General features: G+C 41.2%; 2 protein-coding genes across 6 annotated transcripts; both read left to right on the forward strand.

The window, feature by feature from the left end:
- The first annotated feature begins 516 nt into the window (after window positions 1-516).
- LOC100836267 (mediator of RNA polymerase II transcription subunit 16) lies at window positions 517-11,134 on the forward strand. Of its 5 annotated transcripts, none has more exons than XM_014901081.2 (16): window positions 517-1,168; window positions 2,134-2,202; window positions 2,399-2,487; window positions 2,687-2,799; window positions 2,962-3,063; window positions 3,410-3,497; window positions 3,573-4,166; window positions 4,736-5,354; window positions 5,423-5,502; window positions 6,187-6,269; window positions 6,692-6,928; window positions 7,480-7,657; window positions 7,805-8,331; window positions 9,091-9,267; window positions 10,082-10,474; window positions 10,591-11,134. In XM_014901081.2, the coding sequence occupies exons 1-16, from the start codon at window positions 732-734 to the stop codon at window positions 10,729-10,731; spliced, it is 3,927 nt and encodes a 1,308-aa protein (XP_014756567.1). In that variant the 5' UTR covers window positions 517-731; the 3' UTR covers window positions 10,732-11,134. The 5 variants fall into 5 exon arrangements, with proteins under 5 accessions (XP_014756567.1, XP_014756568.1, XP_003574131.1 ...); XM_014901082.2 differs by having other exon boundaries at window positions 3,576-4,166; XM_003574083.4 differs by having other exon boundaries at window positions 520-1,168; window positions 10,091-10,474.
- Window positions 11,135-11,971: 837 nt separating this feature from the next.
- LOC100836572 (trafficking protein particle complex subunit 13) lies at window positions 11,972-17,641 on the forward strand. Its single transcript, XM_003574084.4, has 12 exons — window positions 11,972-12,409; window positions 12,642-12,726; window positions 13,031-13,161; window positions 13,253-13,355; window positions 13,463-13,477; window positions 13,991-14,136; window positions 14,260-14,455; window positions 14,733-14,807; window positions 15,765-15,881; window positions 16,621-16,665; window positions 17,224-17,322; window positions 17,445-17,641. The coding sequence occupies exons 1-12, from the start codon at window positions 12,066-12,068 to the stop codon at window positions 17,463-17,465; spliced, it is 1,377 nt and encodes a 458-aa protein (XP_003574132.1). The 5' UTR covers window positions 11,972-12,065; the 3' UTR covers window positions 17,466-17,641.
- Window positions 17,642-17,782: the final 141 nt, after the last annotated feature.

Genomic DNA, 17,782 nt, shown 5'->3' on the forward strand with positions numbered 1-17,782 from the left:
AAAAGTGTGGGACCCACATGCGCTGGCTGGCTTGATTTCCCCCATGAAAGGCCACGGGTCGAGCGTAGAAGGAGGCCGAACGACGCGTGGGATCCGTCGGTTGACACCTATCGTTCATCGTAGATTGTATTATTTCTCTCGTCTAGTAACTTTTTAGTTAGCCTTTCCTTAAATTGTATTTCAATTTGTGATTTTGTACATTCTTCTTCTGAAGCGGCGCTGCCGTCTTCGTAAAAGATACTCTCTCCAATTCTTAATTGTTGTCGAAATATTACATGTATTTAAACGTTTAAAAAAAATTAGATTCATCCTGGGTAAACTTAGTCAAAATTTAGTATCACAGGAAGTAAAAAATGATCCCAGCGTTCCCCCCCAAAAAAATGATCCCAGATTCAACAAGCGACGATCGAGTGACCATGTTTATAGCACGCCATTGCAGTGGCCAGTGGAGGCCCAAAAGGCGATTGTGTTTTCCGTGGAGACCTGACCCGCAGCGCCGTCCCGCTCCTCCCTGAAGTCATCTGGCATCTCCCCTTCCACCTCCGCCTCCTCTTCCACTTCCACCAAACCCGAAAGCGACGCCGGCGCAACAGCGAGCGAACTTCCTCTCGCCACCCGGCCTGGGCTGCCCCCTCCCTCGCCCAACGACAGCGACGGCCGGTCGCGTCGAATGACCTGAGCGCCCCCCCTTTTTTCCTCCCCTTTCCCCCGTCCCATCCCTCTCCGTCCTTATGACCTCCTCGTCCCCCGCCCCAAACCCTAACCCCGTCCCCACCCCCACCCCCACTCCGCCCCCAAACCCCACTCCCCCCAGCAGCGCCAACGGGGCCGCCGCCTCGCCACCGCCCAAGGAGAACCAGGACGGGGCCGCTGCGGGAGGAGGAGGAGCAGGCGGTGCCGGAGCGGGGGCGGATGCTGTGGCTGGCGCCGGCACCGAGGCGGTGGATGCTGCCGTAGGAGGAGGAGGAGGAGGAGGCGAGGCGATGGAGGTTGATGGCGGCGCAGGGGCAGGAGGTGGAGCTGGGGATGTCGAGGTCGGTGCCGGTGGAGTGGCGGGACGAGCGCAGCAGGCGTCGACGCCCGCGACCGTCTTCCGGATCCGCCTCAAGCAGACCCCCGCCAGCCTCCGCCACAAGATGCGCGTGCCTGAGCTGTGCCGCAACTTCAGGTGCGCCCGCTTGCATCGCCTCACTCGCTCTTTTTTTTTTTCTTCAAAATTTGAAAACCGTTCCTTCGGAAATCAATGAGCACACGCACCCTGGTGTGCTCATTGCAGAGACAATAAGTAGTGCGTGAACTAAAGTGTTATGTTCTGGTTGTGAAAACAAAGCTTAAACACGGATCACGGACTTACAGCTGGCAAGTTTCCTGAGACCCACCTTGTCACTCTTTTAAGCCAGATAAAATTTGGTTCAAGTGATGAAACCCATTTCTTAAAATTTCTAATCTGTATCTGAATGATCCATAAGCAGATGTTGTGGAGTTCTTACTGGACCTTATAGTACTCCTGATTCTGATATTGCTGGTACTAGTCTGTGCCAGGGGCTGATACCAATTATCTTCCAGACTAGGGTGGGAGTGGAATTGATTGGTTAAATATGCAAATCTTCTGCAGAGTGTCCCTTTCTTGTTGGATTTCTAGCTAAATAAGTCCATATTTAGTTCCGTGTGCGGTAATATCTTCTGCAGGTCTGTATGCCTGAGATTCGCAATTCTACGGGGTTCTTCCCAGTTCTAAGAACCATGGGTGGCTTGTGTCTATAATCTCTCCCCTTGATGCTTTCAGGAGACCGCAATACTTTGTGACCTTTAGGTTTATCTAAAAATGTGGATTGACCTATCAGTTCGTGACAAACTTGAAGCCCCTCTTTGAAGAGAACTTCAAGTCCCGCGCTCATTTTTCTTGTTGTTATATTAGTACTCCCTCCGTCTCATATTAAGTGACTTTCCGTTACATGTATCTAGACGCTTTTTAGACATAGATACATCCATATTTGGACAAATTTGAGTCACTTAATATGGGACGGAGGGAGTACATGCTAAATCTGGCAGGAGTAATGTGCCTTGCCCAGTGGTTGATCGGAAACTATTAAATTGCATCTTTTCCTATTTTGGTGGTCTTTTTCAATGCAGTGCGGTTGCTTGGTGTGGGAAGCTGAATGCAATTGCATGTGCATCGGAAACTTGTGCCCGCATTCCGAGGTCAGATATTCATCCATCTATTCTCTGAATTTTTACTTCCTCCCTCGCTTGTTCTCGCACAAAAAATATACTTTCAAGCAAAAGGATAATTTTGGGTGCAGAACTTCATGATTTATGTAACCGTTCACATAATTTTTAGTTGCCGTTTTGGGAAAATTTCTTTGCTGCAAAATAAGGCATTGTGTATTATTTTCAGCTCTAATTCAAGTCCACCATTCTGGATTCCTATACACATACTCAATCCAGAGAGACCGACAGAATGTTCTGTTTTCAATGTGAGAGCAGGTATGCATCTATTTATTTGTTACTAACTATTCCTGCATCATCGGTCATCCATCCTGTGCGTTTGTACAATCCACACATTGTTACTTGGGCAGTTTCTCTGCAACTGGACAATGGGGGACTTTAAAACTCAGTTTTCTTCACAGCAGTTTTATGTCTCCCATTATTTTTCTTTACTGTAATTACACTGTCAATTGGACAGATTCTCCGCGTGATTTTGTTCAGTTCATTGAATGGTCTCCTCCGTCATGCCCTCGTTCACTTCTAGTGGCAAATTTTCATGGGAGGATTACTATATGGACACAGCCAACTAAGGTATGCAATTCCCTTGATCAAAGTCCACACCACCTAATAATTGGGGTTTAATTCAAATTTTCGGTTGTATACTCAGGATTTTCTGTATATCTTTCCTTATTTGAAGTTCATGTGTTTGATGCTGTTTTAATAATCTGACAATTGCTTCCTTATATGGTGAAGGGTCCTGTTAATCTTGTACGTGATTCCAGTTCCTGGCAGTGTGAACATGAATGGCGTCAAGATCTTTCTGTGGTTACTAAGTGGTTGTCTGGAATTTCTCCGGTATGTTGTTAAGTGTATACATATATTCTTCTTGCCTGATAATGTAGTGTTGGACTTATATCGAACCAAAATTTATCTACTCATGCTGTTCACGGACCTGATCTTCTGGTGCACCTGTAGAATTCTATACCTCTTCATATAACCATCCATTTATTTTATACCATACAAACCCACGTATTTCTTGATTATATTGTTTGATAAGGATACTACAATTGTAAAAAACTGCTCTGAGATTGTACTTGTAGTCACTCAGTATCAAATTAACTACAGTATTTGGTTAAGGTCCTGCTTGCTGATGTTACACCACAGTGTATGTTTGAGTCAGGATTTTCTTTATTTGTTACAGTATAGATGGCTTCCTGCAAACTCCAGTAGTTCTTCAAACTTAAAAACCTTCGAGGAAAAATTCCTTACACAACACCCTCAGAGTTCAGGTTTGTGGGATGAATGTATTTCTGAACATACAATTTGCTGTTTATGCTACTCTGACATAACCTTGTTTACTGCAGCAGGATGGCCAAATATTCTATGTGTTTGTTCTGTATTTTCGTCTGGGTCTGTTCAGCTTCATTGGTCACAGTGGCCTTCTCAAAACTCAGCCCAACCTAGATGGTTTTCTACTAGCAAAGGGCTGCTTGGAGCAGGGCCCAGCGGTATAATGGCTGCTGATGCGATTATTACAAAGTCTGGAGCTCTGCATGTTGCTGGTGTTCCCCTTGTTAATCCATCTACAGTAGTGGTTTGGGAAGTGATGCCAGGTCTTGGCAATGGCATTCAGACAACTGCAAAGATAAATGCAACAAGTCCTCTTCCTCCATCTTTGAATCCCCCTTCCTGGGCTGGTTTTGCTCCATTAGCATCTTATCTCTTCTCTTTGCAAGATTACCTTGTTTCTGAGGGTGCACAAACAAGAAAACAGATAGACAATGAGATTACTGATGCTGCATCGATCCATTGTTGTCCGGTTTCCAACTTTTCAGCTTACGTCAGTCCTGAAGCTGCTGCCCAGTCAGCCACTACTACAACATGGGGATCTGGGGTCACTTCAGTTGCTTTTGATCCCACTCGGGGAGGAGGAGTAATTACAGTTGTAATAGTTGAAGGTGTGTATATAGCTCAACTTGGTAAATAAATCAGTATATGCAGGCATACAATTTACAATGTCTGTTCTAATTTGTTCTGTTACATGGCGAACCTCATTACGTGCTATTCCTGTGCTTTCTAAAAGGCTCCATGTCCTTATTATCATGTTTCTCCTTTGTGCATCTCCAAGAATCTAGTTCTATTAACGCAGTATTTGCCTCTCCCACTGTTTCCCCCTCGAAAAAAATAAATAGATCATCTAGTTCTAATGTTCTGTATCTCCAGAATAAGAAAAGAATGATGTTATTATTACTTACACATGTGACAGCCTGATAGGCTTTTAAACAGAATATTTCCTTCTAGCTGTTTGTTGATGCCTTGCCTATGTGACATTTGCCATGGCCGTAAAAACTCTTGATCCCTATAAATTCTTATTAGTGTCTTTTTTCTTCAGTACCAGCTGTTTCTATGATGCTATCTCAATTATTATTAGCAGAATTGATTGCTCTTAGCTAGCATTTTTTCCCTCTAATGACAATCTTTTTTTTTCTAAAATATTAATGACAATCTTTTAAATTATTACTTGCAGGGCAGTATATGTCTCCTTATGATCCCGACGAAGGACCTTCCATTACTGGATGGAGAGTCCAATGCTGGGAATCTTCGCTTGAACCTGTTGTTCTTCACCCAATATTTGGAAGCCCATCTAGCTTTGGTGGGCAGCCTCCTATGCAAACTGTTTGGTCCACTAGAGTTAACAAAAGCATTCCACCAACAGAGGACCTTAAAAATCCTCAAACATATGTTCCAATGCCAACAACTTCAGATGAGCGGAGCTCTTCTGAGTGCAGTGTTGACAGGGCAAATAGACTTAGTTTTGACCCTTACGATCTTCCGAATGATGTTAGACAACTGGCCCAAGTAGTTTATAGTGCTCATGGTGGTGAGGTTGCTGTTGCCTTCCTGCGTGGTGGAGTGCACATTTTCTCAGGTCCAAATTTTGATCAGGTTGACAGCTATCATGTCAATGTTGGCTCATCAATTGCTCCACCAGCCTTCTCCTCCAGCAGTTGTTGCCTTGCATCAGTATGGCACGACACATTCAAAGATCGAACCATACTGAAGATAATACGTGTGCTTCCTCCTGCAATTCTTAATGTTCAGACGAAGGTCAGCTCAGCTGTATGGGAACGGGCAATAGCAGATAGGTATGCCACCAAGTTAATACAAGCTGGTTGACATGATTTACTTTATCTCACAATTGCATTTTTGGCAGATTTTGGTGGAGTTTAATGGCTGGTGTGGATTGGTGGGATGCTGTTGGTTGCACACAGAGTGCTGCTGAAGATGGTATTGGTAAGTAACAAAGGTTGTTTTTTGCAGAAAAGGGATGCATATGTTTATAGTTTGTGCAATTCAATTTGTTTGAGTGTCCTTACAATTCGAAGGGAATTTGATCCTCTGCTGCACTTCACAATTTCGACAACTGGCATGTACGAGACTGCAAGTCTCTTTTATTTTATGGGGGCTCAATCAAATTCATTTCTGGATGCTTAGGCCTGAAAAAAGTTGTTTCTGATTTGGAGAAGTCAAGGGATAGTGATTGAATTACTTGATTACATGGATTTTTATATGAGCGGGCTATAGTGGGAGGAAATTCATGTTTTGTCATATGCAGAATACCCTATTCTCATCTGAAATGGGACAAATGGCTTGCGAGGAACATCTTGGTTCTGTGCACTGTGCATCCACCTTATCTTAGCTGTGCTTTTGCCTTATGTTCCTTGTCTAGTTTCCTTACCCATGCCAAAAAAATTATCCTACTGTGCCATGCAAATATACTGAGCAAATAAATTGTCTCTGTTTTAATATATTGTACTACTCCCTCCGACCCGAAGTAAGTGACGTGAATTTGTATAAGAATCTATACAAATCCACGTCACTTATTTCGGGACGGAGGGAGTACTTCTTCCCATAATTGGCAATGCATGCAAAATTTGTACTTTTCAAACAAGGAAATAACCTTGCTCTTTATTTCAGTTTCACTTAACAGCGTGATAGCTTTGCTGGATACGGACTTCCATTGTCTGCCAACTATGCAACAGAGGCAGCAGCACTGTCCTGTAAGTGGTGTTGTTGTGGTTTACTGTCCATAATTTTTATCATGGCCTTTTATTCATGATATATAGTCTGCTTGTTTACTATATAATATAATATCTGTCACATTGTATCATTAATTCTAGAGGTAGTGTATTCATTGATACCTTGATGGTTCTACCAGTTTTCCCCTTTCAATTACAATGGAGATGCATATGCGTACACACACCAGCATGTGCAAGCATATTCTACCAGTTAGTTGTATGAGGAATGCGATAGAGTAATGCTTGGTTCAATTTGATGAAGCTTCTTTGTCTTTTTTTAATTTTTCTTTACTTGCTTCTTTTATAGTACCAGTTGTCATGTTTAGTGGCACTACAAAACTGGTTTCTTGGCATATGGATTCCTCTTCTTTGGTACTTATGATTGGTTGATTTACTTAATGCAGAACCTCGATAGGATAAAGTGTCGGTTGTTGGAAGGAACTAATGCTCAAGATGTCAGAGCACTTGTGTTGGACATGCAAGCAAGATTGCTTCTTGATATGCTAGGCAAGGGAATAGAGTCTGCCCTGATAAATCCATCGACTCTGCTACCTGAACCCTGGCAAGCTTCTAGTGATATGCTGTCTAACATAGAGCCTGACAAAATGACGGTAGACCCAGCTCTACTTCCAAGCATCCAGGTCTACTTTACTTCCTGTGTTTTCCGGTTCATTATCATTGAAGCTTAAATTCAAGTATTCAACTTTGTACATTAATTGCCTTTTGTTTTTATTATGGATTTGGTATTAGCGGAGGATTGTTTCTTTGGAAACTTTTAGTTAAACTTGTACTACCTCCGTCCAGCAATATTAGGCATATCAGCTTTCCTTACTAAGCCTGTAACCAGAAATTACTCCATTCGTATATAATTTACAGGACACAAAATTGTTGTCATTGTATTCGTATTGAAAAGTACTTTCTTATAGTTATGATTTTGATCACATTAGTCATATATTAATGAAGTAATTAGTGGTTAAACGCTCGGTCAAAAAAGCTAATATGCCTACTGTTCTTGGACAGAAGTAGTATGTAAAGTTAAATTTATTTCATCATACACATTACTTTGCTAAGTTAAGTGACAATCCATCAACTGTCCCGACTAAATTGTCTTACATTCAGCATAAGCTGCATATGTGGAAGCTTTCATGTTGTTATTGTGTGGATGGACTTATCTTTTGGCACTGAAATGCAGGGTTATGTTGACGCTGTTCTAGATTTAGCATCACACTTCATCACACGCTTGCGACGTTATGCAAGCTTCTGCCGGACTTTAGCCAGTCATGCTGTAGGAGCATCTTCAGGTTCAGGCAGTTCTAGGAGTATGGTTACTAGTCCGACCAACAGTTCTCCATCACCGTCAAATAATCAAGGTTAATCTTAACCCTGCTATCTTACGAAAACTTAAACAATTTTGTAGCTTTTGCAAAACAGAAACACCTCCAAACCTTTGTTGCTAGTATATTTCCCATTTAGCGTTGCTGCTTAGCATGTAATACTCCATCTCCCACAACTTACAGGTACTCAGGGTGGAGTAGCATCTTCAACAGGGAGCTCACAAATGCAGGAGTGGGTCCAAGGTGCCATAGCTAAGATTAGCAACAGTGCTGACGTTTCTGCAAATGCAGCGCCAAATCCAGTTAGTGGAAGGTCATCATTTATGCCAATCAGCATCAACACAGGGACATTTCCTGGGACACCTGCTGTTAGACTTATTGGTGACTGCCATTTCCTTCATAGACTATGTCAGCTGTTACTATTTTGTTTGCTTTTCCGGAGAAGGCAATCACCAAGGTTACTCGCAAATGCACAAAAAAACCCTGATTCTGCCATGCAGAAAGTACAACACTTTATGAATGGTAAGATGGAGGATACTAGTTCTGCTGCTTCTGCAGTAAGATCTGGCCTAGGGGCTGCCAAAGTGGAAGATGGTCCAGCTACGCGTGGACAGTTGGTTCTTGGAGCAAAGGGTCTTGAAGAAAATCCAATGGGCAAATCTGTTAGAATTGGTTCTGGCAATGCTGGCCAAGGTTATACATCGGATGAGGTAACAAACAAATTATCTCTTTGCTCCTATAGAAGACTCAATTGGTGGCGGCGGTCTGCCATCCTTGGATTGCATCACTTCTTTTTGTGACACTTGTTGCATTCAATGAGAATGAATATGGATTATATAATACTCCCTCCGTCCCATATTAAGTGACTCAAATTTGCCCAAATATGGATTGTATCTATACCCAAAAAGCGTCTAGATACATGTAATATTTCGTCACTTAATATGGGACTGAGGAAGTATAAGATAAGACAATAGATGACTGTCATCTTCAGACTGCATCGCTTGTTTTTTAGTGTCACTTGTAAATTGTAATCTTGTATTAGTACGAATTTCTTTTGATAACCCTTAGATTTATTCATTAAACCACTGTAACACAGATTGTTTTAAGAGAAGCACTGAATTTTCCTTGTTCATTAAGCATTTTACATATCAGTGACTATAATATATGAACGAACTAGAAATCACATTTATTGGAATTACATATTCGATATCTATCTTTTGTTGTTTTTTCACCAACACATTTATTTAAGAGCTTATATATGCTTGTTAAATCTGAATGTTAAGTAGCTAACTTGTTCAGAGCCGCTAATGCTAGTAAGGACAATGATTTGATTGGATACTTTACCTAGTGTAAATCTTTACCGATGGTCTGCCTGACATGATTTTTAAGTTTTGCCAGTTACTTGCGACAGGGAAATACCTAGTTGTGTGGCGCATCTAATAGCTACATAATTTGTTTTGTTGTTGCAGGTGAAGGTCCTTTTCCTCATATTGGTTGACCTTTGTCGACGGACATCAGGTTTGCAGCATCCATTGCCTGTTTCTCAGGTTGGTTCCAGCAACATTATTATAAGGTTGCACTTCATCGATGGCACTTACACTGTGCTCCCTGAGGTAGTGGAAGCATCTCTTGGTCCCCATATGCAGGTACTGCACAAATTTCTCATCAAAGCTTCCATCTGTTGTAAGAAATTGATGTATCTGAGTGTCCAGTGTTTGCATAATGATGGTTAATTTATCCTGGAGAAACAGATATTCTAATATTTTGCAAGTTCTGATCTACTTATCCAACTTAACAATGGATTGAGACCCTAAATATCTCGCGTGTTTTTTGAGTGGCTTGAGTGATTTCAGTACTTGTATACACCAGCTCAGTAAAAAAGTGCCAAAGATACTCCATCCCAATTTAAATGACGTTTTAGCAAAAACTCTAATACCAAGGAACCAGTTAAAGCCTTGGAAAGTAGAATTAATTACGTACAGAACAGCTCCACCCCCGGTAGCTGCCTGCTGTGTGCCTTCTCGTTTTCCACACACGCTCCCCTTAATTAAGCTGCATGCAACGAATCAACACATCTTGCATGCACACCCAGCGCTGCATGCAGCTTATTTTGGCCAGCAATTATTTCGCAGGAGGAATTAGTGCGCTTGGAGAATCGAGGAGCATTTCCACACAGCACTAAGATGACACTTAATTTGGGAAAAAAAATATAAAACCTAAAACGACACTTAAATTGGGAAGGAGGGAGTAATTAAAACCATGTGAAACGTGGCTGAGGGGTGGGGTAGGGTGGGGGCTGCACGGTGGATGGTTCTATAAATCTACAATCTGTCTACTCTTGTTGTAACATTTTAGAGGTGTTATTTATGGTAGTCAGGCATGTCATTTTCAATGATATGTTATGCGGTGATGTTGTGTATTGTGCTATATGTATATGTATGCATCTATTTGATTCTGTAGTTGTTGCAGAATATGCCGCGTCCGCGAGGAGCTGATGCTGCCGGTCTTCTACTTCGAGAATTAGAATTGCAGCCTCCCTCTGAAGAATGGCATAGGCGCAACATGTTTGGAGGGCCCTGGTCAGAACCAGATGATCTTGGTCCATTGGATAATATGCCGCAACTAAAAATCGGTGCTTGTATCAACCCTCATCTATCCAACATGGAAGAGGATGGTGACAGCAACGAAGGGATTCAAAGTCTCTGGCCAAAAAAGCGCCGATTGTCTGAAAGAGACGCAGCATTTGGTTTGAAAACATCTGTAGGTCTTGGAGCTTATCTAGGAGTGATGGGGTCCAGACGAGATGTTATCACAGCAGTATGGAAAACAGGCCTTGATGGTGAATGGTATAAGGTGAGTATGCCAAGTGTCAATTCATGTTCTACTATTCAAGTATTGTTCCAGGGTTCTTTGTCAAGGTGCCATCAGTGTATCATATGCCTAATGTCTGGATATGACCTCTCTTGCAGTGTATCCGGTGTTTGCGACAAACTTGTGCATTTGCACAGCCTGGTGTTCCGAACCCTGCAAACGAACGCGAGTCATGGTGGATCAGCCGGTGGACCCATGCTTGTCCAATGTGCGGTGGGTCATGGGTGAAAGTTGTATGAGTGCTGTACCCTTGGTGACGCTATGGCAGATACTTTTCCTGCGCTAGCTTTCCTGGCCAAATCGGAACCAGCATCCCGTGTTAGAAAATTTTGTACCTGACATTAAATACGGGTCTCAGGCCCTAGTCGCTGAATGCCGTGGTTCACCTGCAGTCTACAGAGATCAAAGGGCGAAAGCAGATATACGCACTTTACCTCTAACCGCTGTGTAAAATATGGTAGAGTAAGCTTGAACAACTAACTGTAAGATTGGAATGTTCGTTCTGTGCGTTTGTTATGTGTATAAATATGTCGTCATGTTGGAAGGAAGCTGTGATCCGTTTTGCATACTGCTGGATGTAACCAAATTGCTAGTGAAGATTTCCCCTGATCCCTATGAGAATTCATCTGTTTCTGCAGTAAATTTTTGTGAAATTTCCACAAAATTCCTGAATTCCGACCAGAGCCACGAATGTTGTTAAATGACACGAAAGCTAATTACGATCACCAGTTTTTTTTGAAACTTAATTATAATCACCATTTTGGTAGCATCATGTAATCCCTTGGTTTCAAATTATAAGATGTTTTAGCTTTGTCTCAAGTCAAACTTTTTAAATTTTGATCATGGTTATAGAAAAGTGTACTAATATCTACAATATTGTACTCTCTCCGATATTAAATTGTTGCCGAAATATTACATGTATCTAGACGTCTTCTAAGAGTAGATACATCTATATTTGGGCAAATTTGAGATAAGTTAGGATTGGAGGGAGTACAAGTTTACTACTTCGTACGAAAATTGTTGGCACTCCCTCTGATCGGTATTACTTGTCTCAAATTTGCCCAAATACGGATGTATCTATGTGTAAAAAACGTCTAGATACATGTAATATTTTGACAAGTAATTTCGGTCGGAGGGAGTAGTTTTCTTTTATATAAAATAAGTTGGTCCTTATGACAAAGAGGTCGAACACTTTATAATTTGGAACAGATTGAGTATGGAGTACTGTATTTTTGTGACATATCTGTCTACTTTAGAATGGAATTAGGATTCCTTTCTTCCTATTGCTGATGTGATCCTGGTATGATTCGTGTAGATAAAATTGCATTGTACGCCCTGAAATTCAAATGGAGCATTTTATTCTGGCCGGCAAAAAAAAAAACAGATGGAACTGGTTTCAAGTTATTGCACTCCGAACAGATGAAGTCAGCTCTTGAAGCAATTGGATTTTGTACTCCACTGGTATTTCTCTTCCCAAAAATGTTCCTAGCTTAACAAGGTCTATCGAGTGCCGCGGGCCCGCGACCGAGAAACGAGATCACACCCGCCCAGATCTCTCTGCACATCGCCGGCGATGTCGTCGCCCTACACCGGCGCGCCGGCGCCGTCCCCGGCGACGCAGCAGAACCACTCCCTGGCGTTCCGCGTGATGCGGCTATCCCGCCCCTCGCTGCGGCCCGACCCGGCCGCGCTCCTCCGCTTCGACCCCCGGGACGTCTTCCTCCCGGAGGACGCCCTCACCTCCCCTGACCCCTCCGCCGCCGCCGAACTACTCCACGGCCTCCTCCACCCGCCCGACTCCGCCGTCTCCACCACCGCCGTCCCAGGGGACTTCACCTTCCGGGACCGCTTCCTCCTCCGCGACCCCGCCGACGCCCTCGCACTCCCCGGACTCCTCGTCCTCCCCCAGGCTTTCGGGTTCGCTTTTCTATTTCCTTCTAGAATGTAGGGATTTAGTGGGATCCTGCTTAAGTCCCACTTCCAGGCCAATAGAGACCTGCTAGTTCAAAATATTTGCTCAAAATTTGACTCAAGATTTTGAGGTTGGTCTGTAAGCGGGACATACGCTGGATTCCGTTTGCATCCCTACTAGAGTGTTCTGTGCAGGGTGAGCGCTTCTGTTAACACTTGTATCTGTGTGTCTGGCTAGGGCGATCTATTTGGGGGAGACATTCTGCAGCTACATCAGCATCAACAACAGCTCCGGCTTGGAGGCCAGAGAAGTCATCATCAAGGTATTGATACACTGCATACTCTCTTGCTCTCACGAGAAAGTGATTTGAATTGCATCATTTAGGTCCAGTTTTTGGTTGGTGCAAAATGCTGGTACATTTAGTTAACCTGCTAGGTTGATACGGTTTTTTGTGTGTGTTGAAATATCGTACCAGCATGGAACTATGGTTAAGGCAGGTTCGTCTGAGTTAAAATCCGTGGTACCTAAGGATTTCCCTTGAAGTCGTATGAATTGTGGCCTTAGCTCGCTCATACAGTTTTGTCTTATTCTGTCATGTAAAGTTTGACTGCACTTTACTTACATAGGCGGAAATACAAACTGAGAGACAGAGGATACTTCTTCTAGATACATCAAAATCTCCTGTTGAATCGATTAGATCAGGGGGCAGATATGATTTTATCGTGGAGCATGATGTCAAAGAACTGGGTGCACATACGTATGCTCCTTTTCCTCTTGATTTAACTTATAGTTTGCTTTGGTGATAGCAGTCCTGACTGTTTAGTTGGTTGCATGCTGATTGAATCCAGGCTTGTCTGTACTGCTTTATATAATGACGGCGATGCTGAGCGTAAATATCTTCCTCAGTTCTTCAAGTTCACTGTTTCAAACCCATTGTCTGTTCGAACAAAGGTACTTAAGTTCTGCAATTCTCACGATTTTCTAGAACAAAGTTCCAAGCAAATTAAGATTATAAAAGTAGACTGAATAAATAATGTGCGTTCACCTTTCTTTTTCAGGTTCGAACCATCAAGGTAGGTTATCTCCTACTTCGAATCTGTAAATGTTAACTGCAAGTCCTTTCATTAAGTGTAGGTGCCTTCTTTAGGAATCGTAACTCGTAAGTGGATATGTTGTCTATACATTTGATTTAGATTATTAATTTTCATATTTAATCTTGTTCTCTGTGCTTAGATTGTATGTTTGTAATAATCACACTCGAACTTTCCTTTTTGTAGTCGCAGTCCTTTTTCTTTGCCCTTTCTTGCCAGCCCATCCTGCCGAGAATCACATATAAACTACCCGCAAAAAATGGAGAATCACATATAAACTGCTTTTTGTTCTGACGCATTCTTATCGCGAACTTGAATTTCTTTAAAAATGGAGACATCTCATAATCCTTAATCTGTTTAGACAACCTATTATCTGCAGTTGATCGGCGTTATTCCCTTTGAAATGTGTATATTCTGTTTGTTGTGTATTTGGTTGTCCATTCATTAATTCACCATGGCAATCTTGAACTCTATATAGTTGATCCATGTCGACAGGATACTACATATCTGGAAGCCTGCATAGAGAATCATACAAAGTCTAATCTTTACATGGATCAAGTTGATTTTGAACCTGCCGAACAGTGGAGCGCTACAATATTGGAAGCCGATGAACATCCCTCGGTAGTGAAGTCCACAATACGGTAATTTGAACATTGAAAATGATCTCTATTTAGTAAACAGAACATGATGTGTCCTTATCAGCATGTTGATTCTGTCACATCAATAAATGAATGGCTAATCTGAGTTTTCCTATTTTTATACAGGGATCTCTGCAAACAACCAATTCTCATTAGAGCTGGAGGAGGTATATACAATTACTTATATCAACTCAGACCATCCTCCGACGAGTCTAGTCAAATCAAGGCTGAGGGAAGCAGTGTACTTGGTAAATTTCAAATTACATGGCGGACAAATCTTGGTGAACCAGGCCGGTTGCAAACTCAGAACATTAATAGCACTGTCAGTATACTTCCTGGCCTCCTGTTTTGACTATCTTTGACTATCTTTGTTACGTGATGACCTTTAAACCTGTTAACTAAAATGATGTTGAGTCAGTTTTGCATTAAAACTGTAAATGATACTCCCTCCGATAGTGTCGGGGATCTAGTACAAAGTTGTACTAACTTTGTACTAAAACCCCGACACTTATTATGGATAGGAGGGTGTAATTAATGACTTTACTGTCCTCTAATTTAACCCATTGCTTTGTTTCTTACAACTCTTGGTTTTTTGGCAGCCCACTCCAAGCAAAGATGTTGATCTTCGTGCTGTGAAAGTTCCACCTGTCATATTTCTAGAAAGACCATTTATGGTAGGTGATTTCTTGGTTAACATTTCATACAAAATTGTGCAGCCTAAACTAGTGTGGCCCAAATAGCCAGCTAAAACAGTTAGTTCATGCATGATGGATTTTCCTTTGAAAATTGCTGCGGGAAGGCAAAACTTTAGATTATAGAGTTCTATGAAGTTTAATAATAAACATTCTTTCTTCACAGGAGTATACATGGAGGTTAATAATTCCTGAATTTATCTATTTTTTCTGAAATAATGAAATTAAAGAATTAGCTTTCCTGCTTCTGGCTTGTGGGTATGAAGTTGGGTTGGTGTTGCAATCTTTCTGTCATGTCTGGATTTGGATCCTCCATATAGTTCCTCTATCTTTCATTTTATTTAATTTTTTAATATATTCCACTTGGGTTCTCCACTTGCATTCCCATAAATGGGCCACTCTGAATCTACTTTGTCAAGTATTCCCAGATGAGATGTTATTCTTTCCTAGTTGGCATGTGTCATTGCAGTGAGGTGTGATAGCATTCTTCATGATTGGTCTGAGCTTACCTTCCACCCTGAACAACACATCTGCCTCACTATATCCTTGAACATACTGTCTAGTTCTATGTCTTTCCAACCTCATGATTTGGTCTCATTCTTATCTGCTTGGATGAGCACTTTCACCTGTCTCAAGCCTTCCCTTGGTAAAATCTGTAGCTTGGGAACTTTTGCTACGTATGGAACTTTTGCTTGAGCTGTTGACCATGTAAGCAAGCTTCTGTTGATCTTACCTAGTGACTGTATCTGACAGTTCATATTTCCCGAATTGGGATAATTACTACAGATTTTATGGACAGTATGATCTGGATGCTTGAATGAGTCTTGTTTCTTCTTTCTCTTCACATTTTCATGACTTGCATCTGTGCATTAATATTAATTATATCGACAATGCCTTTGGAAATTACCATTGTTGTTTAATGTGCATTCATGTCTTCAGGTCAATCTATGCGTTACAAACCAAACAGGGAAAACGGTTGGCCCTTTTGAAGTATTTCTAGCTTCAAATATATCTGGTGAACAGAAAGCTGTTCTGGTCAATGGATTACAGAAGTTGGTTAGTCACTGCACTCAGATGTATTTTTATATTTAGGTGCTACATGGATAGGTGAGGTGCAGAGAGATAGCTCACAGCTCTGGTCTGAGCTTTTCATTAGAACATTTTTGGTTGGGGTGTTTTGACAGCTGCTTAAACAGTTCTCCTGTGAAAATTTGTGACTGATATTCCATTTAATTTTTACATCTACGTAACTAGTGATCATGTGGTTTTAGTAGGCTTATGTGTTGTGTAGACATGTGTCAGACCATATGGTTCTTTTTTGGAAAAAGAACAGGAAGTTAGGTAGAGGATTTATCTTTGTATTCGCTTCCAGGATAACGGTATACCTTTCTGGCTAAGTGAAGTTCATATTAGTGGGTAGGTTTTAGGTCAACAATAATTTGCATCATGCTACTAGTAGTTTCTGATTTAAGCACTTTGGTAGTAGCTACTTTACATCATTAACATTGTTACTTTGAGAAGTCACCCAGGGGTCACTCAATTTTTTTTAAATTTTTTTTGTTACTTCTCGAGTTTTTTAACTTGTTACAGATCAGAGCTCACTGGCTAAGCTCTATCTTAATTAAAGTGATCCTCCTAGGCATCACTCAATTTTTTTAACCTTGTTACTTCTCGAGTTTTAAATATATGGTCAAACATGGAATTTTCTATGTTGGAGTAAACTACCTGACAGACTGCAACTAACCTCTTGAATATAATGCTCATTTTTTTAGAATTCTCACTGTATTGTGCACAGGTTTTGCCACTAGTGGAGGCTTTTGAGTCCATCAACTTTGACCTGGTGAGACTACAGACACATAACTTATGATATGCATATATCTTGTTGTTCCAGAAATAAAGTGTATGCCCTTTTTGACAAACTTGAGACATCTTTTGTTGGACGGAGGGAGTAGTATTGATGAATTACTTGTATACTTGTTGTGGTTCATGAAATCCGGAGCTGCATATGAATGACAAAATAAACTATGCTTCTGTAAATATTTATCTATTTTCCTTAATATTGTCATTGTAAGAATGCATTTTGCATGATGTAATGTAAGAATTAGGAATGGAAACGACGTACTTGTTAAATTACGGCAGAATAGAGTCAGCATGGATTGTATTCTTACCTGATTTTTTAGCTTGCATCTAATTCGAACATGCTTGAATTGAAAACTTGTTTCGATCATCAAAGTCGGTAGTTTTTTTTTCTGTTCTGCATAATGCAGTCTAATCAGAGTCTATTGGTAAGATTCAAGATTGTGATCCAATTTTAGAATTAATATTTTTCTGTCAAATACAATGCCTTATGTGAATTTGAACAAAGTGTGGTGATTATCTCTGGGATAACCTTGTGCAGAGCATGGTAGCTACCCAATTAGGTGTGCAAAAAATCTCTGGCATTACAATGTATGCCGTGCAGGAAAGGAAGTACTACGAACCTTTGCCAGACATAGAGGTAAAGTGTTAGCAACTTTAATCTTTATCTGCTGACAATTGCATTTTAGCATGCATCCACCGCTTGAACTTATGCCTGCTGAAAGCTTTTCCATGCTTGTTTACGTGTTTCCCACCTTGCAGATTTTTGTTGATGCGGAATAGAGTACATCATCCCCATCAGGAGACTCATTCAACGTGCTAGATTAGACCAATTTATGGCCCTCCCCATGTTCTTTATTGTACAATTGCATCATGTTATAATTGAACACATCTTTTTTATATATAAATATATAGTCGTGAGTGTATCAATCGTCAGTGCATATTCCTGATGATGAACATCATTTTGCTCCATCACACTGCCCACGACATTGTTGCTAGTCGACATAGAGAAAATTCTCATTCATAGAGAAAATTGACAACATTTGATACACGCCACAAACAGTAAAGAAAAGACACACAAACTGACAAAAAAAATGATA

This window comes from Brachypodium distachyon, chromosome 3, assembly GCF_000005505.3.
Source record: "Brachypodium distachyon strain Bd21 chromosome 3, Brachypodium_distachyon_v3.0, whole genome shotgun sequence".
NCBI lineage: Eukaryota > Viridiplantae > Streptophyta > Magnoliopsida > Poales > Poaceae > Brachypodium > Brachypodium distachyon.